Source organism: Emydura macquarii, unplaced genomic scaffold, assembly GCF_026122565.2.
Source record: "Emydura macquarii macquarii isolate MOO-44397 ecotype Brisbane River unplaced genomic scaffold, CSIRO-AGI_Emac_v2 contig_1214, whole genome shotgun sequence".
Lineage (NCBI taxonomy): Eukaryota > Metazoa > Chordata > Testudines > Chelidae > Emydura > Emydura macquarii.
The window spans coordinates 16,753-44,112 of NW_027131351.1; the positions used below are offsets into that span (position 1 = coordinate 16,753).

A 27,360-nucleotide genomic window follows, 5' to 3' on the forward strand; every position below is an offset into this window, starting at 1 on the left:
GCAAATATTGATTCCCCCGACCCACCAGGTGCTGCAGGACCAGAAAGGACAGTGCATCAGCTCAGGCTCTGTAAGGTATGTCCCTAGATTGGCTGCACCATGATGCTGCCAGAGCAGAGATCCAACCCTGCCGTGCCAGAACAGCTGAGCCAGTTAATGCGGCGGGGCTGCACCTGGGGCTATACAGATCAGAGAGGGTCTGTCCACAGTGCATTGTGAACCTGGGTCTGTGGGACCCGTTTCTTTTCCCAGGAAGATGACTGATTTCACAACGATCTCTGATGACCTATATGCAGGAGATAGGAATACTCTTCTTGGTATGTCTGTGGCACAAACTAAACAAATTGAGGCTTCTATCAAAGCAGGAAAGTTCTTAGAAGCCGCTTCTGGGGTGCAGAAGTTTAAGAATTTGTCAGACATTGAGTTCAGTATCGCCATCGCAGGAGAGACGGGATCTGGAAAATCATCTTTTATCAATGCCATCCGGGGCCTGGGAGATGAAGACAAAGATGCTGCTAAGACAGCTGTGATGGAAGTGACCAAAGCACCAGCACAATACTGGCATCCTATGTATCCCATGGTGCTCTTCTGGGACCTCCCACGGATCGATACCCCAGATTTTCAGCCAAACACTTATCTGAAGCAGGTGAAGTTCAAACACTTTGATGTCTTCATCATCAATGCTTCAGAGCAGTTCAGAGCCAACCATATCAAACTGGCCCAGGAGTGTAACAGTGGATAAGAAGCTGGATATGAGTCAGCAGTGTGCCCTGGTTGTCAAGAAGGCTAATGGCATATTGGGCTGCATTAGGAGGGGCATTGCCAGCAGATCGCGGGAAGTGGTTATTCCCCTCTATTCGACATTGATGAGGCCGCATTTGGAGTATTGTGTCCAGTTTTGGGCCCCCCACTACAAAAAGGATGTGGACAATTTGGAGAGAGTGCAGCGGAGGGCAACCAAAATGATTAGGGGGCTGGAGCACAGGACTTATGAGGAGAGGCTGAGGGAACTGGGTTTGTTTAGTCTGCAAGAGAGAAGAATGAGGGGGGATTTGATAGCAGCCTTTAACTACCTGAAAGGGGGTTCCAGGGAGGATGGGGCTAGGCTGTTCTCGGTGGTGGCAGATGACAGAACAAGGAGCAATGGTCTCAAGTTGCAGGGCGGGAGATCTAGGTTGGACATTAGGAAAAAGTTTTTCACTAGGAGGGTGGTGAAGCACTGGAATGGGTTACCTAGGGAGGTGGTGGAATCTCCATCTTTAGAGGTTTTTAAGCTGAGGCTTGACAAAGCCCTGGCTGGGATGATATAGCTGAGGTTAGTCCTGCTCTGAGCAGGGGGTTGGACTAGATGACCTCCTGAGGTCCCTTCCAACTCTAATATTCTATGATTCTATAATTCTATGATCCAGAGGATGGGGAAGAAGTTTTACTTCGTTTGCTCCAAGGTGGACTTGGACATGTACAATGAGAAACACAAAAAGAGTTTCAAGGAGGAGAGAATTCTGGAGAAAATTAGAAACGACTGTGTCAGCAACCTGTCCGGAGAAGGGATGAGCTCCCCGCAGGTTTTCCTTGTGTCGAGTAGGGAATTCCAGAAATACGATTCTCCCAAACTGCAGATAACTTTGCTAAAGGAACTCTGTAGCCACAAGATCAGAGCCACTGAATCACCCAGAGACAGAGGGTAAGTAGCCCCCTTTTGGTCTGTTCCTTGTTCAGTTCTTTAGTGGGTGTTATACATTTATGCATTGTTTTAAAATAATAGCAAGTGGGGAAAAAATCAAATATCAAGACCCTGTCCCATATCATCTGGGAGGCCAAATCGGGGAACCCTAAGGTTGTGTGATATGGTGAAGGTAGAAGGCAATAGAAGAGTGGTGCTATTTGCAAACTAGGGTGGGTGGGCGGGTGTGAGCCCCAGAATGCTCTGGGCCTTGTTCCCTGCTGACTAACTCAGAGCCACTGGGGGCAATTAGGAGCAGCTGAGGCTGATTAAGGAGCAGCCAGGTGCTCCATAAAAGGGCTCCGCCCCAAACACACAGGGCATGAGTTGGAGGAAGTAGGAGTGCCATGCTGAGCTGTGGTGGTATAGGAGTGCTGAGCTGTGCAGAGGACCGGACTGGAGAGCAGAGCTCTGGGGTGGAGCAGTGAGGAGGAAGGTACCGGCTCAAGAGGCCAGAAAGACTGAAGGAGGGGGAAAATTAGCCCAGGGAAAGAGTGTGCCGTCCGGAAAGCAGTACCAGCAGCACATAGCTGCTTCTCATAGGGCCCTGGGCTGGGACCCGGAGGAGCGGGTGGGCCCGGGTCCCTACCCCCTCCCCTGGGAAGACGGGGAGATGGGCAACTTCCTGGCCCACTACAAGTAGGAAGGTGCGAGACCCACTGGAGGGAAGCCGGCCATCAGCCACAGCAGGTAGAATTCCCGTTGGCTTTTGAATGCAGCACAACTGAGCACCATTCTCCTTACACAGGCCATCTAATAAACCTTCTGAAATAACTCCCAGTTTTCATTCACATCCCAGACCCCTCGTCCATGGCAGGCTTTGGTTTCTAGACCAAGTTGCTGCTCTGCAAATGTCCTGACTAGGGACCTGTGCTGGAAACGCCACTGAAGATGCTTGTGCACTTGTGGAGTGCGCCGATAGGATAGAACACCCGCCAGTTTGTAACACGTGCAGACACATGACGTGATCCACGAGGACATTCTCTGAGTTGAGATGGGGGGGACCTTTCCCTGCAAGTGGCCCTGAATGTTGCAGATTCAGCAGCCGGGTCCATGGCCTCCACAGTGTTCCTGGCTCCAATACTCAGGCCTCCCACATGAGGTTCAGCAGAGCCTGCAGGACTTTCACTTTAAGGGCACTTCACTCTTCTCAGAGCAGACAGATGCCAAGCTCCATGGCCCCAAGGATTTCAGGGCTACTCTGACATCCCTGGGCTTATACACCTTAGTGACTTTGAGAAAGCATTATAGGCCCCAGAAATCCTCCCAGTTTTTCCCTCTGCCAGCCCAGCAGGACTCTCAGAGGAAGAGGAGCAGAGGCTTCAGGCTTAGGCATCCACCCCCATCCTCCTCGACATCACTGCCTGCCCCTCCCAGACATTCAGGGGTCTCTAAGCAGGCCTTTTGATGGAGCACTTGAGGACACCATACCAGTCACAAAGACTTTGGACTCATCTTACTCTTTGGTTGTGGACCGTTTGTCCCACATCCTCCCGGCACGGTCCCATATTACTATGGACTGTTGGGTTCTGAGCACGGTAGAAGTGGGATATTCCCTCCAATTCAATTCTAATGCCCCTCCCCCACCACCACCATCGTTCCTCATTCCTCTCCAAGGACCCCTCTCACAAGCATCTTCTGGCTCAGGAGGTGCAGTCACTCCCACGGGAGGGAGCCATGGAAAAGGTCCCACAGAATTTAAGGAATATGGAGTTCTACCCCCGTTATTTCCTAATCCTGAAAGCCGAGGGAGGTCTCAGACCTATCCTCGACCTGAGCCAGCTCAACAGCGACCTCAAGAAACTCAAGTTTTGCATGGTCTCCTTGTCTTCCATCGTCCTCTCCCTGGATCCAGGGGAGTGGTATGCTGCTCTCAATTTGAGAGACGCCTATTTTCACATTTCGATTTTTATGGGGCAGAGAAGATTCTTCAGATTCATTGTGAGTCACGTGCACTGCCAATTCCCGGTTCTCACATTCAGCCTGTTGGCTGCCCCGCAAGTGTTTACGAAGTGCATGGCGGTTGTAGTGGCCTTCTTGAGGAGGCCGGGGGTGCAGGAGTACCCTTACCTCGACAACTGGCTGGTCAGAGTCCAGACCAGAGCTCAAATGGAGTCCAGCATCTACCTCATCCAGTCGACCTTCCGGGACTCGGGCCTACTTATAAATACACAGAAATCCACCCTTACCCCAGTGCAGAGGATAGGGTTTATCTGAGCGGCACTCGACTCTGCCCAAGCCAGAGCCTTTCTCCCAGAAGGGTGTTTTCAGGCCATAGTGACACTTGTAGCGTGCCTCGAGGCTCAACCGCTGATGACAGCCCAGAGTTGCCTGAGACTTTGGGATCATATGGCCGCATGTACTTATGTAGTGCAGTAGATGAGACTATGCCTCACGCCTCTCCAGGCGTGGCTGTCCTCGATATACTCGCCGAACCGCCATCATCTGGACATGATCCTTTTGATTCCTTCCCCAGGTCTCGCCTCCCTTGATTGGTGGCAGGACCCGGGGGCAGTGTGTGGGGACATGCCATTCTCAGGGCCCAGCGCAGGTCATTCTGATAGGTCCGGTGTGGCTCCGCCACCAGTGGTCCGCCGCTCTGTTGGACCTCCCAGTGGCGTCACCGATCCCACTGCCTCTTCATCCAGACCTGAGCTCTCAGGACCATTGTCGTCCGCTCCACCTGAACCTCAGGTCCCTCCACCTAACAGCAAGGAAGCTCCGTGGCTAATCTCTGCAGAACCAGCCTGCTCAGAGCAGGTCCGTGAGGTTCTACAAGGAAGCAGAAAGCCCTCCACCAGGGCCTCTTACGTGGCAAAGTGGAAGCAGTTCTCTGTCTGGTCTTCCCAGAAGGGTGTCTCATCTACACGATCATCACTAACCATCGGTGATCTCCCAGAAAATACCATTTTAGCCACTATGGATGTAGAAGCTCTAAACCAACATTCCACACAAAGATGGACTTCAAGCCATCAGGTACATTTTCCCTGATGATGATATGTCACACCTGGTAGCTGAACTTTGTGACTTTGTCCTGACCCACAACTACTTCAGATTTGGAGCCAGTCTACACCTCCAAGTCAGTGGCACAGCTACGGGCACCCGCATGGCCCCACAGTATGCCAACATTTTTATGGCTGACCTAGAACATCGCTTCCTCAAAACTCCTCCCCAAGCACCTCTTCTTTACCTACACTACATTGGTGACATTTTCATCATCTGGACCCACAGGAAAGAGTCCCTCGAAGAATTTCACCAGGATTTCAATAATTTCCATCCCACTATTAACCCCAGTCTGGACCAGTCCACACAAGAAATCCACTTCCTGGACACTACAATACAAATAAAGGATGGTCACATTAATACCACCCTATACCGAAAACCAACTGACCGCAACACGTATCTTCATGCCTCCAGCTTCCACCCTGGACACATTACACAATCCATTGTCTACAGCCAAGCCTTAAGATACAACCGGATTTGCTCCGATCTCCCAGACAGAGACAAACACCTACAGGATCTCTATGAAACATTCTTAAAACTACAATACCCACCTGGAGAAATAAAGGAACAAATTGGCAGAGCCGGACGGGTACCCAGAAGTCACCTACTACAGGACAGACCCAACAAAGAAAACAACAGAACACCATTGGTCATCACCTACAGCCCCCAGCTAAAATCTCTTCAACACATCATTAAAGATCTACAACCGATCCTAGCAGATGATCCATCTCTCGCTCAGGCAGTGGGCGGCAGACCCATCCTGGCTCACAGACATCTCCTCAACCTGAAGCAAATACTCACCAGCAACCGTACACCCTATAAAAAGTCCAATCCAGGAACCTATCCCTGCAGCAAATCCTGTTGTCAGCATCACTGGTCCTAACCACATCAATCACACCATAAGGGGCTCATTCACCTGCACATCCACTAATGTTATATATGCATCATGTGCCGGCAATGCCCCTCTGCCATGTACATTGGCCAAACTGAACTGTCACTACGCGAAAGAATAAATGGACACAAATCAGACATAAAAAATAATAACATTTATAAACCAGTCGGAGAACACTTCAGTCTCCCAGGGCACTCTGTCGCTGACCTGAAAGTTGCTGTACTTCTCCAAAAAAACTTCAAAAACAGACTTGAAAGAGAAACTGCTGAGTTAGAAATGATCTGCAAACTTGACACATTCAAACTGGGTTTAAACAGGGATTTGGAATGGCTCTCTCACTACAAGAGGTAAATTGCTCTGATCACCCATTCTCACCTCCTACTCAACGGTTGTCATAAGGCCTCAAGTACCCGGCTTTTATCCCCCTACTCCATTGTTGTCAATGCCCTTGGATATGTATATGTTGCCTACTATATATGTTACCTATTTGCTGTATCATTGCTACCAACTGCATCTGAGGAAGTGAGCTGAAGCTCACGAAAGCTTATGTCTGCTGAAATTAAATGTGTTAGTCTTTAAAGTGCTACAGAACTCTGGTTGTTTTTACAATTGTCACTGCTTCTCTAGAGGACCTACTGCACTTAAAACAGCAGGTTTAACAGTGTCGTCCGTTAGAGTCCACCTGGCAGCGATCTCAGCTTTCCCCCCTTTTCCCCCTGGGGTGAATGGCCGATCTGTTTTTTCAAACAATATTTCTAACCGTTTCCTTAAGGGCCTTGAGAGGTTGTGCCCAAGGTGCGACAACCAGCCTCAACCTGATCTATCAAAGCACATGGGCTCCTTATTCAAGCTGCTGGCTTCCTGCTCACTGCTGTACCGCTCCTGGAAGATGGGCTGCTTAGTGGCCTTTACCTCGGCCAGAAGGGCTCTGGAGAGCCGTGCCCTCACTTTGGAGCTACCGTACACGGCTTTCTTTAAGACTAAGGTGCAGTGGTGTCCTCAGCCTGCTTTCCTTCCCAAGATGGTTTCACAGCAATCAAGCTGTCTTCCTATCAGTTTTCTCTGTTTTTCCCCCTTTCTGGGCAGGGGAAGTGCAGTGGGGAGGGGCTGATGGGGTCAGTAATCTCTGTTTTGCAGATCCAGCAAAGCAAAAATTGAAGGGAGGAGGCAGAGGACCGGGGGCACAGGTTTTCTCCATGCTGTTTTCCTAGTCCAAATTGACAGCTTCAAGGAAATTAACAGTAAAGTGACTGGCCCCCTAGCACCACACTGGGGCATCGGGGCCAGCCCTGATTGACAAGGAAAAGCCCCCAGCCCGCCCCCTGCAGCACAGCGCCCCCTAGCGTCGCACGGAGGCTGAACTGAAGCTTTCTCCTTTGGGCGTTCTAAAAAGTTTATTTAAACTCTAGATTATTGTATTTATTTATTGCAAGTTGTAACCAATGGCTCCTTTCCTGCAGCCCTGTGGGTCTGTTCCCATGGAAATAAGGACACCTCTTTTTACTGGTTTCTCTCTCATTTAATCAGTTCTTTGCTACTGCAGGGACCCCGGCCATTGGTGCACCTCGCTGCCCCCGGTTCTCTTCCTGTGGCACACTGTAATTTGGTCTCCTGAGGGCGGTAATGCTTTGGTCTAATCTTGGTTGTGGGTTCATAGTGGGGTGCTGGGTATTGTTAGTGGGCTGTGACATACAGGAGGTCAGACTGGATAATCCGGGGGTACCGTCTGGCCTTAAACTCTGTGTCTCTGTGACTCTGACTCTAGTGACCGGGGGTTAGTAAATAGCTCATGGGGGGAAAGCTCCCTAATCCTGATTGGAATTTATGTTTCTTTTCCCAGGATGACGGAAGATTCAAAAATTCACTTGGCAGATTTATTTTCAAAATGGGGCAGAAGACTTCCCGGTCTGTCTGAGGAGAAAACTGAAGAATTCCAGACTGCTGTCAAAGCTGGGAACCTCTCAAAAGCCATTTCTGTGGTGAAGAAGTCTGATGAGTTGTTAAGAAATACCGAGCTCAACATCGCCATCACAGGTGAATCGGGCGCTGGTAAGTCGTCTTTCATCAATGCCATAAGAAGCCTGAATGATGATGACCCTGGTGCAGCTGAGACTGGGGTGAAAGAAATGACAAAGAAGCCAACACGTTATCCCCATCCCAAGCACCCAAATGTGATTCTGTGGGACCTACCTGGGATCGGAACACCGAATTATCCAGCAAAAACATACAGCAAAGATGTGAACTTTGATCGTTATGATTTCTTCATCATCATCTCAGCGGGGCGCTTCACTGAAGCTGATGCCCACCTTGCCAAAGAAATCAACAATATGGGGAAGAAGCTTTTCTTCGTCCACTCCAAGGTGGATGTGGACTTGGATAATGAACAAAGAAAAAGAGATTTCAATGAGGAGAAAACTCTACAGGTAATGAGAAATGACTGCATGGAGCAGCTGCGAAAGGCCGGTATTATCTCCCCACAGGTTTTCCTGGTGTCGAGATGGCACTTTGACAAGTACGATTCTCCCCAACTGCAGGAGACTTTGGCAAAAGAACTCGACACTCACAAGAGACACGTTCTCATCTGTGCCCTGCTCAGAACCTCTGAAGTAATCTTGAAAGAGAAACAGAGGGCCCTGCAGGAACAGATCTGGAAGCAAGCCCTGAAGTCGTGCGCTATCGCTGCTGTTCCTCTCCCTTTTCTCTCGGTTTACTGTGATGTCAGCATCTTGGTGGATAACATGACAGAGTATTGCACGTCCTTTGGCCTGGATGATGATTCCCTCGCTTCACTCACTAAGCAAGTTCGGAAGTCCGTTTTTGAGCTGAAGTCAGTGATAAAGTCTCCGCTGGCCAAAGCTATATCAAGAGATGAGGCTTTGAAGAGACTCAGAGAGGCTACAGGGGAAAGAATGATGACAGCTAAATATTTTCTCAGTGTGATACCACTGATTGGTACTGGGATAGCAGCAGAGAGATCTTACAATGTAACATATAAAATACTACATACATTTCTGGATGAAGTTACAGAAGATTCTCAGCGAGTCCTGAGAAAGGCTCTGGAAGGAGCAGAGGATAATTAACAACAATGTCACGAGGCAGGGCTTCTCTCCAGCCTGCCAAGGACAAAGGGCCACAGCCCCACGGTCTCTTTTCTGCAGTTTTATTGTCCCAAACTTAAACAAACCAAGAGACAAAACCATTTCTCAGCTCACCCTTGCACTGCGGAATTCCACTGCCTTCAGTCCCAGTCGTCTCTGGCCATTCTGCTGCTCCTGCTTTCTGCAGCTTCCTGCCTCTCTCGCAGCCAGTCCTCCCTCAGTGGGTCTCTCTAGGGTCTGTCCACACTACACATTACACCTGGGCTCTGACTCAGGTTTGAGCCTAAGCCCTGCTTCCTTCCACACCAAATCTGTCTCACCTGGGTCATCACGCACTCAGGAGCGGGTCCTAGGACCCTGATGAGGGGGTGGGTTAGAGCCCGAGTCCCACTGTGGCTCAAGTCCAAGCCATGTTGTTCTGCAGTGTGGACACAGCTCAAGCTGCAGACCCCAATCAGAAGGTCCGTGTGGTGCAGTGTGGGTGCACTGGCAGAGCCGTGAGACCCGGGTCCGGCACTTGTAAACCCAGGTTTAGGATGCAGTGTGAACTCTCAGGTGCAAGCTTGGAAACACTGAGTCCACAAGCCCGAGTCCCACAGATCCAGGTTCACAACACAGTGTAGACATACCCTCACTGACCTGTATAGCTCCAGATAACAAACAACAAAAGAACAACACGTCTGACACCAAACCCACGGTAAGTGGAGACTGGATCTGAGTAGAGAGAAGGCGGCGTTTTCTTCCTTCTCACATGTAATGCGACAAAAGAGACAGATTGACTAAGATTTGCGGATGGTGGGGGAGAGCCAATTTTTTGTTTTTTAAATGAAGATGATTTTTAATAAGGCTGGAAACAGACAAAACGGAGGTAAAATTCCTAGCTTCGATTTATTTTAGTCATCCCAGAGGAAAAGCTTAAGGGGACACTGTCAGATTGAATATCGTATTAAACATACACCCGTCACCTGTGTTACTAACCACACAGGACAGAGGTGTGAATTCTCTGCACCACTAAGGCCTGGCCTACACTTAAAAATTAGATCAACCTTGTTACGCTGGCTGGATCGGGGCGGGGCCTTTATCATATTTGTTAACATCAGTATGTCAAAATCATAATAATTCATGTGAGATATGCCATGTCAGGGACTGTTAGAAAGGCTATAATGTGCTGAGTAAGATGATGATACTTATGTTCATATGTTATATGTGTGTAGAAGAAAACACAGTCTTCACTTCTGTGTAAAGGAAGTTATGGATATATTTGATATATCTGTGTTTCAAACTTTGCTGGCTGAAACACACCCTAGACAGGGCGGAGACAGAACAATAGCCTGCTTAATCGTTCATCGAAACCTTCACAGATGCAAAGGGCCCAGGGGGAGAAATTAGAGACATATCTAATGAGTCACCAGAACTTGCTCATGTGACTCTGGACTCCATTTTAGTTCCTGCTCTGACCTTGACATTTTCAGGTGGCTACCCTGGGTGTGGACGGGTCACAGACTAGCCACGTTACACGGGGCTGTGAAAAATGTCACACCCTGAGCACCGTAGTTAGGTCACCCTAACCCCTGGTGCGGATGCGGCTAGATCGATGGAAGAATTTTTCTGTCAGCCTAGCTCCTGTCTCTAGAAAGGTGGATTAACTACACCAAAGGAAAAACCCCTTTTGTTGATGCAGGAAGCATCTCTAATGCAGCGCTACAGCTGCCGTACTGGAACGCCCAGAGTGTAGACACGGCCCACGGGTACGTCTGCACCACGGAGACTATATATCAGCGCAGCTACATCTCCGTAGCTATGGCGGCATAAAAACATAGATGCAGCCTATGCACATGGAAAGGGTTTTTCCGTCGCTATAGCAACACCACTTCCCTGAGCGATGGTAGCTATAGCGACAGAAGCATTCTTCCATCGACACTGCTGCATCTACCCTGGGGCTGGGTTGGCATAGCTCTGCTGGTCAGAGGTGCGCCAGATCTGGGATGAATCTACCCGTTTCTAACTCTGGGGCTCCTAACCACATTCCTGGGGCCAGACTCTGGTCTGGCATCTTTCCTTGGGACGTGGGATTCTGCTGGCCAGCTGCCCTAGACTCCAGAAGCAGTGCTGAGACCTGAGTGCCCCAAGTTGCTCATTGGCAACCTCACAATTCCAGCGAGGCTGGTGAAACTCTGAACTTGTATTTTTACCTTGTGGGGAACATGGGGCAGGGAAGCAAAACACACAGACTTTGGCACAGGAAATTCTTAACCAGAAACCAACCAGCTCCTATTGCAAATGTCTATCCCCCGGCCACGCAGGGCTCAGTACAGACCCACTGTTTCATAGGGGTGAGTCAACTGTGACGATGAAGAGTCATTACAAAGTCAGTAGACCCTGCTTGTCATCCCAATGGCTCTCCGGTATAGTGATATCTGGGGTGTTAAGCCCCACTCCCGGCGTGGCTGTCTCGGTATTGCCTCACAACAGGCTGTGCACAACACACAAAAGGGATGATGTGTGGCAGACACAGACATAGAAAAGGGGAGACATAACTTGCTTCTGATCTTCCACATTCCGTCACAGCCGCATTCTGAGCAGCAAAGCAATTAACAGTCTGGGAGCTGACGCAGATGTCAGATCTTGCTGCTCTAATGCAGGACCAGTCAGGGTACGTCTACACTTGGCCTTATGGGTGTGATTCTCAGCTCACCTAGACATGCTCACACTAGCTCTCATGGAGTTAGCACGCTAAAAATAGCAGTGTAACTGTGGTAGCATGGGCAACGGCAACATGGGCTTCCCATCCCAGTACAAACCCGCCTGGACCCCCAGCTCCAAGTGTAGACGTCGCCTGAAATGGATTCTCTAAGAAACCCCTGGGACCAGATCCCCAGCTGGCGTGAATGGACGTAGCTCCGTTGATTCAATCCCATTTACACCAGCTGAGGATCTGGTCTTCCCTGCACATCCATTTACCCAGCCTCAACCCAGAGCTTGGCTAAAGTTGCTTTTCTCTGTCTGCAGCGCTGAAACTAGAGGCTGTTATTAACCCCGTAACTAAGTTGTGCCCTGAGCAGGGTTTGCAAGTGTCAGGTGTAAACCTGTATCAGAGGTTTAATAGTTCATGAGAATCTCACAACTGCAACTGATATCCCGAGCTGCGATTTGAGCTACTGCTGATGCGGTAATCACTGATTTGCTTGCTTGATGCTGAGTTTAGATTTGTCTGGGTGTCTGGGAACCACCGACCCCGCTCAGACCAACCTGAGGTGCTGGGATTACAATCACAGTGTGTTGGGCTCTCAGGACGATTGGTTCGCGTGAAGCTACGTATCAACCCGTCGCTATTGATTTGTTCAGTGGTCCATAGTTGGTAACCAATCTGGATTCAATCTCACTGCTCCATATACTCGTTGCGTGCAGTTTGATTGTCATTCCAAACCTTGTAGAAATTTGTTTATCCTTCAATAAACTGCTTTAGACTTTGATCTGCCACTTTGCGCATCTGATCTTTATTGCTCTTAGGAAAACACAGATTAACAGGCATAAACTGGATCTGGGCTAGGAGTCCAGGCCTGCAGCTTGGGTATTTGGATTGGGTATTTACAGCTTGGGAAGGGGGTTGGATATTTAGTCACGTATCAAGAAAGGCCAAGTTGTCATAATGAATCATAATGGAAAATGTTGGTGGGGACCCTAAACTTCCAGCCTCAGAGTTTCAGACGGTCTCTAACCATTAGAGACCAAGGCGGTGGGAGGGGTGGGGAGGGAGATTATTCCACAACTGCTACTGTGGGATTCTTACCCTTCCTCTGGATCATTTAGTCCTGTCCACGGTCAGAGAGAGGAGACTGCACTAGAAGCCCCTTAGGTCTGATCCAGTCTGGCAATTCCTACATAACAGGGATGAATTTGGATATGTGTATATTTTATTCATTTATTGGATTCAAAGTGGCACAAGAAGCTGCCTCTCCCTGCCGCAGAGCTACAAGATGAAACACAATGCAAATACACATACAACAGCATTGCCAACTTTCACAAGTGCACAGCAAGTCTCACAATTTTTGTTGTTTTCCTTAAAGTCCCAGCTCCAGGAATCAGGTGACGATAAGAGAATCTCCGCTTTATTTTTTTTTTTTTTCAAAGTAAATCTGGAGAAAAGCTTGAAAACATGACCTGTAATGACTAAAGCACCAGAAAATAAATAAAAAGAACCCCGCATTGATTGTTCCTTTAATCTCCTGATTTTGGGGGGCTGGGCTGACTCATGGTTTTCGAATGCAGGGAGTTGGCAAAACCCATCTCAGGATAAATTTAAAAAAAAAAAACCCTCAGTGGCAATAATACAAACAGCAGAGTGCAGGAAAATTGATAGTGAGTGAAACTTCAGCTGCGTAACAGGCTGCTACCATCTCTGTGGATTTGAGTAACTGGAGGCAGTGGGGAAGGTGCTGGCTTGTCAGCTCCGGGAACCCAGTTGCTCTGTGTGACCCCAGAGCAGGGGCAGCAGTAACAGAACAGCCCCCCACCCCCCAACAAACCCCATTCCCTCCCTCCTCCCCCTCTGTGTGCCAACCCCCTAGGGCAGAGAAGGGAGTTCAGGCTTTACAGCCTCGTCAGGCCTTGCACCCCTGTTGCTCACACTGCCCTCCCACAGCTGGGGATAGAACCCAGGTGTCCTGACTCCCAGCCCCGCCCCCCCCCACCTCCAGCCATGGAGACCACTTGAAGGAGGACTCTAACCACAGCAAGACCCCCACCATAGCAGCACTGCAACCACAGCGAGACCTTGCCACAGAAGGACTGTAACCATGGAGACAGCCCACCACCAGCACAGCAGGACTGTCTCACGTTTGCACAGTGCCCCCAGGTTTCCAAGCCTGCAGCCTGTACGTGCGCAGCCCCCCACTGCCTCTCCGGTGCCAATTCCCCCCTCGCTGGCTGCTTCCTCCCAGCCACAAAACCCTGGATCGGGGCAGCCCCGGCCCCCTCCCTTCACAGCCCGCGCCCCCCGTTACACTACCCTTGTATAGGGGGAACATCCCTGGTACGCTTGGGACCTGGGAACGTTACAGGGCAAACATAGACGGGGCAAAAGGGGAAGCCAAGAACATCCCTCCCTCTCCCCACAACTCTGATCCCTCCCCCAGATTTCTCTACCCTCCTTGGTCCCTTCCTCACTTCCCTTCCCTATCTTTTCCTCCCTCAACCCCCCCATGTGGTACAGACAGGACTTCAGGGGCATAGTCACCCTGGGGCGACCATCACACTCTGACCCCACCAGGAGCTGTGTCCAGGGAGCAGAAGGGAGATGCTCTTAGATGATGATAAGGGGGGGTTTAAAAGGGTTTCTGTGGATATAGGTGCAGTCACGTAATCAGGGCATTCACCACAGCCGAGGGGAGGGAAGGGCCGGGACAGCTGGTGACCAAGGAAAGGTGGAGAATGAAGAAGAGGTGGCGTTACTGCCGTTACTCTTGGGAGGAGCCCAAAACCTACAGCGATGGGCACCAATGCAAGACCCTAGTGTGAAAAGCAGAGATGCCTCTAATGTTTTCTCTGAGTGCTGTAAGTGGGCCTCAGTTTCCCCCATTTCTTACTCATGTGTTTCCCCATTGCTTACTGATGTATTTCGGTGCTGGGACCCGGGTGAGTGATCATTGCACAGGTCACTAGAGGGCAGATGGGCCTTCCCCAGCCACACGTACGCAGACCATGGGCAGAGCCTCTGCCCTCCTGGGTCAAACCAGCTACAGCGGGTGGCAACATCTGGCCTGGGAAAGAGACAAAGGATGGGGGATGGGTTAGAGAGAGGGGGTCTGTCTGGTGGCTGGGAGGAAGTGCAGTCGCCTATGGGGGGTCGAGGGGAGCGGGGCCCGAGCACGGGGATCCCACACTCACAGTTGGTCGCTGCTGTAACTACTAGTTAATCTGCTACCAAAATCCTTCCGTGCTGGGATCCTGAGAACTAATAAACCCTCCTGACTCCCACACTGGCTGTGAATCACTTCTGACTGTAATGTGGGGTGCCTGGCTCTTTAGGGCATGGAAGAGCTCCCCAGGTTCCCGTCCAGGGGGTCCCACGGAGGAGTTTGGATGGGGCAGGAGGAGGAGGGGTGCTGGACCCTCTGAGGCCAGGGTCAGGAGACAGCTGCGCTGGTGTGTGGAGACCCGAGGGGCGCAGACTCCAAGCACTAGAGTCCTGAATGGCTTTGTCCTGAGTGGGTCCAGAGAACGGTTCTTGGGGCCCCGGCACACCTAGATGGATGGGTGTGTGCGGGAATGCAGAGAGACAGGCTGTGTTGACAGCCAGCCAGCCGGATCAGACCTGCAGCAAGGGAGATTTTGGTTCAACATTAGGAAAAACTCCCTGACTGTCAGCGTAGTTAAGCACTGGAACAAAGTCCCGGGGGAGGTTGTGGAATCTCCCTCACTGGAGGTTTTTAAGAGCAGGTTGGACAAACACCTGTCAGGGACGGTCTCGATAATACTTAGCCCTGCACTGCACCCACACCCTGTACGGCCTGGTCTGTGCTGACAGCTTATATCAGCTAGCATTGGGCAAGAACGTGAACAAATCCCGCGTCTAGTCGCCGTCGCTCTGCTGACAAAAACCCCAGCGCAGACACCGCCGTGTAGACACGGCTCATATCGTCCGGGGAGGCGCTAGCCTAGATCTGCGGCGTGGATGGCGCTGAAGGAAATGTGTCGATTTCTGTGGCGTGCGTCTCCCAAAGACGTGTGTTTTGTCCAGCGACGTACGCTCCAGCTGCCCTCGCTGCGTTCAGGACAGGTGCGTTGACTGGCGCAGGGATTCCTTGCGGCAGGTTGACCCGGCTGGCAGAGGCGATCCGGCTTTCGCCCTGAATAACGATTACGGCATTGCTTCCCCGGAAGGGTGATGGGAGCCAGACGCCAGCGGGGTGGTGTATGAAGGGGGGTGGGGTTCCGTGTTTAGAGCAGGGGGATGGGAGCCAGAGCTCCCCATTAAGACCCAGCACTCTCTTTCAAGATCAATGGAGAAGGCAATTAACCCGCTTTGCTGTAGAAAAGACAGCGGCAGACAGTGGAGGTCTCTGACCAAGGCAGTAGGTCCTGGGGCAGGTCAGAGCTAAACCACAGGGACTGCACACATTGGGACGAGGAGATTGGTAGTGACCTTAACTGTTTTCCTGAAACTAACAATACCCACTGGGACCGGTTGAGCAAGGGTGGTGCCAGGAACTGAAAAGAATGTGTCATTATTTGTGTTGTGTTCCAGGTTTGCATTCCAGCACCGACCTGCACACACTTCGTTCACAGCCAGGCCAAACGCAGGACGGAGTCGGAGTTGCGGGAGCAGCTGGGCTGAGCTGTGGCCGTGAGGTGAGGCGAGGGGGGACTTGCCTTGAGAGACCCCGTGCTGAGCTCTGTCGCTGTGCCGGGCCCTTCCTGCCGTGGGGCCGCTCAGCAGGCTGGCGGCACAGAGAAGCGTGGTCTGCAGGGCTCGCGGAGCAGCAAGTGAAAGCGGCAGAATGAAGGTTGGGTTGCGGGGCCGGGGCGTGTTTCTAACGCGTCGTGTCCCGGTTCTCAGAGGTTTCCATTTAGCCACTCTCCACATTCTGGAAGGACAACTCTGGGCCACCTTTACCCTGCGCCTGCAAAGTTTGGGGGCAGTTCATTAACTTGGGGCTTTTTTTGAAAGATCATTTTCCAGCATCCCGATGGCCCCCAGCTCAGCTCTCCCGCTCCTAGCCTCCATCTCTCTGCCTGGCCAGCCCAGCCTGGGCCTGGAGGGGCAGGCTTTGGTGGGGATGCTACAGGTTGAGGACCTGGGAAGAGGATGCAGGGACTGACATGGAGTCAGTGGAGAGCCAGAAATGGGGGCACGTGGAGGCACAAAACTCAACCCTGTCCCTACATCTCCTGCTGCACAGCTCCGCCCTTCCATCGGAGCAGCAGAATCGGGGGCAATGAGGATTAAGGGTGAACCTGGAGACTCTCCCCCATGGCTGTATATGCCATAGGGAAGGTGGGGAGTTGTGGGTCCCCATCCCTGAGCGGGGAGGTACTGGAGGAAGGGGACTCCAACCCAGGGAGGAATTGAAGGGGATGGCGGAGTTTGTAGAGGGGAGGCCCAGCAGATGGAGGCTGGTGGGGGAAATAGGGCAGAGAGGCTATGCTGGGGGTGGCAAGGAACCAGGCTCAGGTACAAGAACTGCCGGCTCTCTGAGGCACTGGGTAAAGGGGACAGCACATCAGCCCCATGGGAAGTACAGGACGTGTATGAGAAATAATACCTGGCTTTTACATCAGGAGATCTAAAGCGCTTGTCATTATCCCCATTTTACAGATGGTGAAACTGAGCCCCAGCCTAGGGTTCTATCCGGTAGGTAACACTCTTTTTTACACACTGCAGATTACAAATCCGAGCTGTTGGGTTTTTTTTCCCATAGGAAGATGGAACAACGAAAAGTAATAATTGGTAATGTATTTAAAGAACACAGAAATACACTTCCTGGTCTGTCTGAGAAGGAAACCGATGATATCAAGACTGCCCTTGAAGCTGGAGACCTCTCATTAGCAGCGCAAGTGGTGCATGAGTCTGATGAGTGGCTTAAAAAAACTGAGCTCAACGTTGCAATCACAGGGGAGTCAGGAGCCGGGAAATCGTCCTTCCTCAATGCACTCCGGGGCATGGGAGATGAAAATGAAGGATCTGCTGAGACTGGGGTGACAGAGACGACCAAAGAACCAATGCGGTACCAGCATTTCAAGTACCCCAATGTGATCTTCTGGGACCTGCCAGGGATCGGGACTCCAAATTTTCAACCAGACACTTACCTGGAACAGGTGGCATTCAGTCGCTATGATTTCTTCATCATCCTTGCTTCAGAGCGGTTCAGAGCCAACCATATGAAACTAGCCCAGGAGATCCGGAGGATGCAGAAAAAGTTTTACTTTGTGCGCTCCAAGGTGGACTTGGACCTGTACAATGAGAAACACAAAAAGGGTTTCAACGAGGAGATAATCCTGGAGAAAATCAGACACGACTGCATCAAGAACCTGTCCGGAGAAGGGATGAGCTCCCCGCAGGTTTTCCTTGTGTCGAGTAGGGAATTTCAGAAATACGATTCTCCCAAACTGCAGAAAACTTTGCTGAAGGAACTTGAAAGTCACAAGAAACACATTTTCCTCCTGGCCCTGCCCAACCTTTCTAAACTAATCTTGGAAAAGAAGAAAAAGGCTTTGCAGAGGCAGATCTGGAAACAAGCCCTGAAGTCAGGCGCCATCGCTGCCGTTCCTCTCCCGGCTCTCTCGGTGAAGTGCGACATTGGCATCTTGGTGGATAACATGAGAATGTATTGTGAGAGCTTTGGCCTGGATGACATTTCCCTCATTGTACTCGCAAGCCAGGTTCGGAAGTCTGTTCCTGAGCTGAAGGCCGTGATCAAGTCCCCATTGGCCAAAGACATATCAAAAGAAACAGCTGAGAAGCTGCTGACACAGGCTACAGGAGAGGGTCTAATGGTAACTAAATATTTTCTTAGCATGATACCGGTGGTTGGGACCGTATTTGCTTCCCAGAAGTCTTTCACAGTGATTTACAAAATGTTGAACAGCTTTTTGGATGATGTTGCCAAAGATGCCCAAAGAGTCCTGACCAAGGCATTGGCCGAAGAAGAGAGAACAAATGAATAACAGCAACCAAAGACCAGTAAGCTGGGTACACACCTCTGGCAGATGGAGATCGCAGACAACCCGAGGGCAATGGCAGATTCTTCTGTACTCAAATCTAATGCAACCAAGGAAAAAATACTGAAAACAATCTCCAGCGTTTGAGCTTTAGATGTATTTCCGATGCTGCAGAAATAGGCAAAACGGAGGTACGGTTCCTGGCCCCCACAATATCTTTTAAACCCCCAGATGGGAAAGCTGAGGGACAGCATCAGGGCAAACACCATCTCAGACAGTGCTGATCTATCTTCATTAAAAACATCGGACAAGAATTTTTAAATATACTTTAACTTTTCTGTTTAAATCAGTGGAGATTCCTTGAGTCTATTGGAACGAATCAGGCCAGCTGAGGAGGTCGCCTATTGCATGCACTATAAACTGGTGCAGAAGCTGACTGTGAGAAGCCGGGGGAGCGGTTATAACATGATCAGAGAGCAGTGAACCCGGAAGCAGCTCTTTCCAGCTTTTGTTCTTTCCCTGTCTCCTTTTCCCCTGCTGATAAATGTTGGGTTAGCCCGGTTCCACCCTGCATGCAAACACATTAATTCACAGGAACCCATGAAAATAGACTCCTGAGCAGTAAAGAGGCACCAACCGGTATCAGCTCTGATTTAATGCAGGTCCGTGAGCCCAAGGGTAACAGACTCAGTCAGAAACCCCCAAGAACAGATCCCCAGCTAGTGTAAATGGACCTAGCTCCATTGATTCAATCCCCCTGACACCCTCTGGGGATGTGCTCTGCCATGCACATCCCTTTAGCTAGTCTCATGGCAGAGGTTAGCAAATAATGATCTTTTCTCTGGCTGCAGTCCTTCCGCTAGCGCTGTTAGTGACCAGGTAACTACGTTGTGCCCTGAGCAGGGTTTGGAAGCATCCAGCTGCTAAATCCATATCAGAGGCTCACTAGTTAAATCAGTGATGTGAGATGCTTGTTACATCCCTGAGCTGCAGTTTGAGCTGCTGCTGCTGCTGCCTTTTACGCGCTCAGCGCTGATTTGCTTGTTCGATGCTGACTTTAGGTTGGCCTGGGAATCACCGACACGGCTCAGACGAGCCTGGCATTCACGGATTGTCATTGCGTTGTGTCGGGCTCTGAAGATGATTGGTTCATAGGATGCCACACGCCTGCCTATCGCTACTGATTTGCTGTATATGCCGCAGTCAATCATTAATGCAGTTTGCATCACTTGGCTCTGTTTATTCATTCCTTGCAGATTTATCCTCATTGCTGCGCTTATAGAAGAAATACCTTTCACTTTTAATAAACTCCCGCTCAGTTTGAGCTGATAGTTTGTGCGTCTGGTTTTGATTTCTCTTAGGAAAACACGGATTAAGATGCATCAACTGGACCCCAGTTTTGAACCCAATCTTCCCATCAGCCCTGCAGATTTGAACTCACTAGTTCTATGGATATCAAGACTATCCAGAGTTATAATTAATGCTAACAAAAACATTGGAAAGGCCATTCAACTTCAGGCTTTGATGTTTAAGCCAATCTCTAGCTATTAGAGACCAGGGTGAGATTGTTACAGACTGGCCCTGTAACCATGGCACAGCCATGAGTCTGTCGTGATAGACCCAACTGCGGAGTCCCATGTGCTTCTGAGCCAGCTGGGCCCGGGCAGAGTCTGCTCACTGAGACCCTAGGGTGCACGGCCAGACTCAAACCTCTTGTCTCGAACTCCACAGTCCAGCCACCCTAGATCCCAGAATCAGGGTCTCGGTCCTCCCAAGTGCTCCAGTCGCTTAGATACACCCCCTCGCACACCTGGGTTGGGGAGACCCTGGGCTTTTTAGCCAGGAGAGTCATTAACAGTCGGAACGACTGAGCAAGCGTCGTGGTGGATTCTCCATCGCTGGCAATTTTTAAATCCAGATTGGATGTTCTTCTAGAAGATCTGCTCTGGGGGTTATTCTGGGGACACTTTCTGGCGTGTGTTACCCAGGAGGGCAGACTAGAGGGTCACAGAGACCCCTTCTGGCCTAGGAACCTATGAACCTTTTTGAGGATAGCTTGGCTGAAAAGCTGGGAACGCAGGCTCAGCAGAGGACCCCAGGGATTTTCTCTTAAAGCGCTTGAGAGCTACAGATCTTGGAAAATAACATAAGTCCTGAGGGGCCCCTCCCCTGGCCTGATCTCACCCCACCCAGGCGTCTAAGGCACCACCTACAGGTAAAGGTTATGTCGGCCTTGCTGAGCTGGTCAGGCTGGGACCAGGCAGGGGAGTGACCAGGCAGATGGGGGGGTCAGACGGGCACAGAATTAATGAGTTTGAATTCTGGGGCTGGCGGAGAAGCTGGAATCTCTGCACCGTCGGGCAGCGTTTTATAAACGATGTTTGTAATTCGGTCTCAGCTGGGTCCCTCCAGCGCAAGTTCCTGCGGCGTGGGCCAGAAAAGTTAGGAGCGTTGGCAACACACACTCCAGGGGCATTAAACAATCAGGAGACAGACCTCAGAGCACGGGACCATCGTTTTAAAAAGAATAACGGATTTGCGATTTCGGGGGGTCTGGCTCAGGATTTTTCAGCTGTTGGGGTTGCCCATACGGAGGGCGGGTTGGCCTGGCTGCAGAGTGGGGAGAAGGTGGGAGGCTGGGTGCAGAGGGGAGGGGTCTTGGTGCAGAGGGGGGTGCAGAGGGCAGCAGGCAGGTGGGACTGGGTGCAGATGTGCGGCAGGGGCATTGGGTGCAGAGGGCAGCAGGGAGGTGGGACTGGGTACAGATGTGCGGCAGGGGGCATTGGGTGCAGAGGGGCTGGGCTTTGTGCTGAGGCAGGCTGCAGAGAGGAAGAGGTGTCTGGTGCGGCAGAGCTGCCAGGTGTCCCGGCCGCAGGGAGTTGGCACAGGGCGGTGATGGTGCATGTGGGGATGTAAAGGGGCAGTGGGGAGGTGCTGGAGGCAGAATGGGGGCCGGGGCTAGGGTCTGGGGTTATGCAAAGGGTGATGCACCCAGGGGAGCAGACTGGGGGAGTGGCTGGGTGCTGGTGAGCGAAGAGCTGAGGTGACTCTGCAATGGAGGAAAATCCTGGGGGGCGGAAGAGGGGATGCCAAGCAGAGGAGGGTGCTGAGGGCAGAGCGGATAAGGTGGGGATCACAAGGAGGAGGAGAAAGGGGGGAAGAGTGAGACTTAAGAGGGGAAGGCAGAGGGAGGGAGACGCTGGGTAGAAAGAGGGAGCTGGGAGGAGACTCCAGGGCAGGATACTGGGGGGGAGGACGGAGTAGGGCACCCCGAGAAGAGAGAGAGTCCCCAGTGATCCAGAAAGCCTGGGGCAAACGGAGGGGGCAGATCTGTGGGGCGGAGAGGGCAGAGCCAGGGATTTAGGGCCTGTATCCATTGGGGTCTGCCCCGATTGTGGCCGTGCTGGAGGAACACGGGGCTGTACCAGGGGAAATCTGGAAGCGGCGGAGAGGAAAGGGGGTCACACAAAGAACTGACACAGCGACTGCCTGGCCTCACAGCCCTCGAACGGCCGCGTCCCGTAGGAGAGGCAGAGACCCTCTGGGGTGCGAGGAGGGAGATATCGGGGTGAGCTATGGGGAGGGATGAGCCGGAGTATTGGGGGCTCCAGAGGGGGATATTGAGGGATGGGCGACAGCGGGGGGTACTGAGGGACTGTGGGGGGGCTCCGGACACTCCTATGGGGGGATAATGAGGGACCGTGGGGGGTGCCTGAGACAATGGCAGGGGCTCTGGACGGGGGATATTGAGGGACCGTGGGGGGCTGGCGGGGGCTCTCTCTTCTCTTTTTCGGCCCACCCATCTCCGTCCGGGTGGCTTTTTGAAATAGGAGGCATTGGGCGTTGTCCAGGATTTTTCCTTGCTTGTTGCAGCTCAGAAAGAGCCGCCTCCACACCCGACTGGTCCCTCCCCTGCACCCGCAGCTGCCGATCCCCCACCGGCCTGGCCCAGCCCAGCCCGTCCAGCAAGCGGAGGCATTGAGTGTCTCTTCGCCGAACCTCCTGCCCCGCCATGGAACTCAGACACCGGCTAGGTGGGGAGACAGAGACCAGGGCTGAAGGGAAGCACTGCCTGATGGGCTGGCGCTGCATCCTGGACCTGCACCCGCCACCCTGCCACCATCAGGGAATGACACTGCCCCCCACCTCCAGTGTGAGGCTGCAGGTACCCCCTCCAGCACGCCTCCCAAAATACCCTCTCCAGCACTCCCCACTGTGCTCCCCTCCCCCCAGGTCCCCTATTTGGGAACTTGAAATATGGTAACTCTACACATAACCGGCTCTACCAGTCTCCCTCCAGCAGTGGTTTTCATAGCGAGTGGTTCCACGTTTGATTTGACCTGTTCTGGCTATATTCTTTTCTACTGTACTAGGTAGGTGGATAACTCCTTCCGGTGAATTCAGCTCTTCAGCTTGTGCTTTCCCAGTTTCTCCTGCCCTGCATATCTGGAGAGCTTTTTCTAAAAAGTTCAATCCCCTTCATGGAGCAGCTTCTCTCTTAACACATTGTCTGGTGGTCTGGTGGTTATTTCTAAAAATCAGATTCACCAAGCCAGTAACAAACAGCTTCTAATTACCTTACTGCTTATCCAGAAGCTGAAAACACAGTTCCCTTAAAGAAAAAAAACAACAAGGAGAGTTCTATGGCACTTTGAAGACTAACAAATTTAATTTCAGCAGCCATAAGCTTTCGTGAGCCTTAGCTCACTTCCTCAGATGCAGTGTAGAAATCACACAGAAAATAGGTAACATATATAAGAGGCATTCATATACATATCATATATCATATACATATACATATCCAAGGGCATAGATGACAACAGGGTAGATGGATAAAAGCCAGATACTTGAGGCCTAATGTGGAGTTACAATTTTCTAAGAGAAATGAAGACAATGGCATTATTTCATCTAACTGTTAATATTAACTCCTTTGCTCACTACAGTAATAGAACCCAGCACTGGACAGGAAAAGCAGTTTACTACTTACCAGCCAATAAAATCACATTGTGAAACTTCTAGCCGGTAAACACAGACAAATGTCATTAGTATTTACTGCTAACTATGCAGATTTGCATTTCAAACACGCAGGTCTCCTGACATGGCTTGGCTCATTATCTACAAGGAATGGGGCTCGTTACCAGTTCAATACTTTTCCAATAGGTCTTTAAAGGTTGGTTTTAGGTCATTCAGCCTAGGGCTGAACCCTTTCTGTCTTAGCGTCACACCTGCATTCATAACACTGTCCCTTAGGAGGCAGCATCTCTAAACTATAATCTTCCGCAAACGTCTCAACAGCCTCGACTGAGATCAGGGCCCCATTGTGCAAGACACAGGGAGACACGGTTACTGCCCCAAGAAGCAAAGTAGACAAAGCATTATTCTCTCCATGTTACAGGCAGGGGAAACTAAGGCGCAGAGATGACTAGATGTGAGAAAGGTCATACAGGCCGGCTGCGGTAGAGCAAGGTCTCCTGAGTCACACTCCAACACTGGGACTGCAAGACCATCCCCCCCAGTGCCGCTAAACCGACTTTTTCTCTGCCAACTCCAGAGCCTTGGTGAGCACACAATGGGCATCCTCAACAACACCTTCCAGAAAGTACTGCAGGGCGTAGGTTATGGCTAGGAATGAGATCTCTGCAGCAAGGAGGGTTCCATACACCGGTACGAGGCTTATGTATTTTTTAAATTTTATCATGGTATCACCCAGCTCCGTAACCCCTTGCTCCCAGGCAAAATCAGACAATTTCACAGGCCTGTGGAAACATAAATTAGTAACGGACTCCACTGTACTACCTAAAACCTTGCCCAGCAGCTCCAAAGCATCTTCTTTTGATATTTCCTTGGCCAACGGGGTCTTTATCACCTCCTTCAGCTCAGACACTGGTTTCCTGACCTGTTTGGAGAGTTTAAGGAGGGATTCTTCATCCAAACCAAACACTTTGCAGTACTCGGTCATGGACTCCACCAGGATGTCAACGTCGCATGAAACCGAGAGATCTGGGATGGGAACAGCCGCCACGGCACATGACTTCAAGGCTCGTTTCCAGATCTGGTTCTTCAGGGTTTCTTTTTTCTTCTCTAGGATTGGCCTTGAGATGTTGGGAAGACACAAGAGGAAAACATGTCTTTTGTGAGAATCCAGGTCGTTGGCCAGAGTTTCCTGCAGTTGGGGAGAATCGTACTGGTCAAATTCCCACCTGGAAATGAGGAAAACCTGTGGGGAAATCACCCCTTCTCTTCTCAGCTTCTCCTCACAGTCGACTCGAATTGTCTTCAAGGTGGTCTCCTGGTCGTAGCTCCTTTTTCTACTTTCGTTTCTCAGGTCCTCATCCACTTTGGCACGCACGAAGTAGAACTTCTTCCCCATCTTCTGGATCTCCTGGGCCAGGTCTGCGTTACAGGATCTGAAGCGCTTGGAAGCGACAATAATGAAGAAGTCATAGCGGGCAAAGCTGACCTGCTGAAGGTAGGTGTCAGGCTGGAAACTTGGCGTCCCAATCCCAGGCAGGTCCCACATCTTCACCTTAGGGACTTTGGGGTGCAGATAGGCGGTCGGCTCCATTGTCGTTTCTGTGACGCCAACCTCGGCTGCGCCTTTATCATCGTCAGCTAAGTCCCGCATGGCATTGACGAAGGAAGATTTCCCAGATCCTGACTCCCCCGTGATGGCGATGTTGAGCTCAGTGTTCTTGGACAGCTTCAGGGCCTCCTGTGCTTTGGAAGCTGCTTCCGAAAGGTTCCCTGTTTCAAAAGCAGCCTTTAGCTCTTCAAGATCCTTCTTGGACATACCAGGGAGTCTAACATCCAGATCTTGAAATATATTCCTTGACACCTCTTCTGGGGCAGCCATCTCCCTGCTAGGGAAGAGAAGAGAAATATCACAGTCATGCTCATATTTCACCTAACCAGCTGTGGTCCCGTTGTTAGGGCACAGAACTGGGATTGTCTAAATCAGTGTTTCTCAACTGTGGGTACACATTACCCTGGGGGTACACAAAGGTCTTCCAGGGGGTACATCAACTCATCTAGATATTCCCCTAGTTTTACAGTAGGCTACATAAAACACACTAGTGAAGTCAGTACAAACTAAAATGTCATAAACAACGACTTGTTTATACTGCTCTCCATGTTACACACTGAAATGTAAGGATAATATTTATATTCCAATCCATTTATTTTATAATTATATGGTAAAAATGAAAAAGTGAGCAATTTTTCAGGAACAGCGCGCTATGCCACTTTTCTATTTTTATGTCTGATTTCGTAAGCAAATAGTTTTTAAGTGAGGTGAAACTTGGGATACAAAGGACAAATCAGACTCCTGAAAGGGGTACAGTAGTCTGGAAAGGTTGAGAATCACTGGTCTAATGACCCATTATTCTTCTTATTTATTATGTACATTACAGAAATGACCCCAGCAGAGATTAGCGCCCTCTCACTGCAAAGACGCCACCCACCACCCAGGGGCTGCACAGAATCAGACCAATATTGTGGCCCTCATTTTACCAGATGCTGCACGAACCCTGACTGAGATCAGGGCCCCCCAGTGCTGCCAGGCACCTGACAAGATCAAGGCTCATTGTGCTGGGCGCAGTACAGCTATAGTGAGGGACAGTCCCTGCCTAAAAGAGTTTCCTGGCTAAATAGACAAACGGAAGGATTTTTATCCCTCTTTTATAGTCAGGGGAAACTGAGGCACAGAGGGTTTTTAAGTGATTTGCCCACAATCATCCAGGGAGTCTGAGGCAAAGCCAGGCAGTAAACCCAAATATCTTGTTATCCTTTTGTACGTTTTGATACATTTGTACAGTGCCTGGCACAGTGGCCCCCTGTGTGCTACTGTCATACAAATAAATCATCATAACAATTTACTCTAGAGAGTGAGGGATGTTGGCACATGATCGCCAGCTCCCGTGAGAGTCTCCACAAAGGGAATACTGAACGTCTCTTAAACCTACACTAACTCATCTGTGTCCAACACCTTGGTCAGGATGGTTTGGGCATCTTCAATGACATCATCCAAAAAGCGCTGCAGGACGGTGCATGTGACCCAGAAAAGTAACTCTGCCTCGCTGGACGTACCAATCAAGGGTAACCCACTGAGGACACGTTTTGGTCTGGTCATGCAATCAGCTTTAGCCTTGACCAGCAGATTCAAGGTACTGTCTTTGATATTTCTTCCGTTAGCGGGGACCTTATCACGGCTTTCAAGTCTGCAATGGCCTTCCCAGACACGCTGGCAAGGTAGACCAGGGAGTTGTCATCCAAGCCAAAAGTCTCATGCTAACTTGCCATGCAGTCCATCAATCGAGGAACGTCACAACCAGAGAGACCCGGGAGAGGAACGGCAGAGATGGCGCAGCACAGCGGGGCTTTTGTTTTTGTTTTGTTCAACCCCAAATGATTGTTTTAATTGATTTTTATTTTGTCAAGAAACAGTTTCAGTTTTGGCTCTAAATGAACTGATTGTTTTTGGTTTTTTTTTATTGTTTTGGTTCTGCCACCGAACCAAAAACATCAACTCTTCACTCAGCCCCAGAGTGCAGTCATTTAAACCCAAAGCACCACGCCAAGGGCTAGGATAGCAAGTGGTGCAGTTCTGTAGCCTATAGGATTAGCCGGCTTGCTAGCATATATATACACCTTTCCTTAGAGATTCAAGTATTGTTGTTTTATTATAATAGAGTCATAGGTTCATATTAAAGAACTACAGCTGTAATGCAAGGTACCCTACAGGTCACATCCGGTACGAGAGCTAAGGCCGTTAGCACACATCTGTTCGGGACCTTTGGCCCAGATAAGTAATGATGAGTTAAAGGATAAGACATATTTGGTTATAAGCTTTACCCTAGATAAGTCAGGAGGTATCAAGACAGGGGACGCTGTCTCAGGTTGTGCCCCGAGTAAACTTCACAGATCCACCACAAAACCCACACAAGGGCCAGAAATAACAAAGGTGAGATAAACGAACCGTCTGGAAC

The 27,360-nt window shown here is 50.5% G+C and overlaps 4 protein-coding genes across 4 annotated transcripts; 3 read left to right on the forward strand and 1 right to left on the reverse strand.

The window, feature by feature from the left end:
• The first annotated feature begins 256 nt into the window (after positions 1 to 256).
• On the forward strand, positions 257 to 742 carry LOC137152405 (interferon-inducible GTPase 1-like). Its single transcript, XM_067546996.1, has one exon. It carries the CDS (start codon positions 257 to 259, stop codon positions 740 to 742), a length of 486 nt encoding a protein of 161 aa, XP_067403097.1.
• A 6,698-nt stretch (positions 743 to 7,440) lies between these two features.
• LOC137152406 (interferon-inducible GTPase 5-like) lies at positions 7,441 to 8,698 on the forward strand. Its single transcript, XM_067546997.1, has one exon. It carries the CDS (start codon positions 7,460 to 7,462, stop codon positions 8,696 to 8,698), a length of 1,239 nt encoding a protein of 412 aa, XP_067403098.1. The 5' UTR covers positions 7,441 to 7,459.
• Positions 8,699 to 17,140: 8,442 nt separating this feature from the next.
• On the forward strand, positions 17,141 to 19,683 carry LOC137152400 (interferon-inducible GTPase 5-like). The gene has a single exon (XM_067546992.1). The coding sequence runs from the start codon at positions 17,141 to 17,143 to the stop codon at positions 18,380 to 18,382; it is 1,242 nt and encodes a 413-aa protein (XP_067403093.1). The 3' UTR covers positions 18,383 to 19,683.
• Positions 19,684 to 23,028: 3,345 nt separating this feature from the next.
• Positions 23,029 to 25,229, reverse strand: LOC137152398 (interferon-inducible GTPase 5-like). The gene has a single exon (XM_067546989.1). It carries the CDS (start codon positions 25,227 to 25,229, stop codon positions 23,898 to 23,900), a length of 1,332 nt encoding a protein of 443 aa, XP_067403090.1. The 3' UTR covers positions 23,029 to 23,897.
• Positions 25,230 to 27,360: the final 2,131 nt, after the last annotated feature.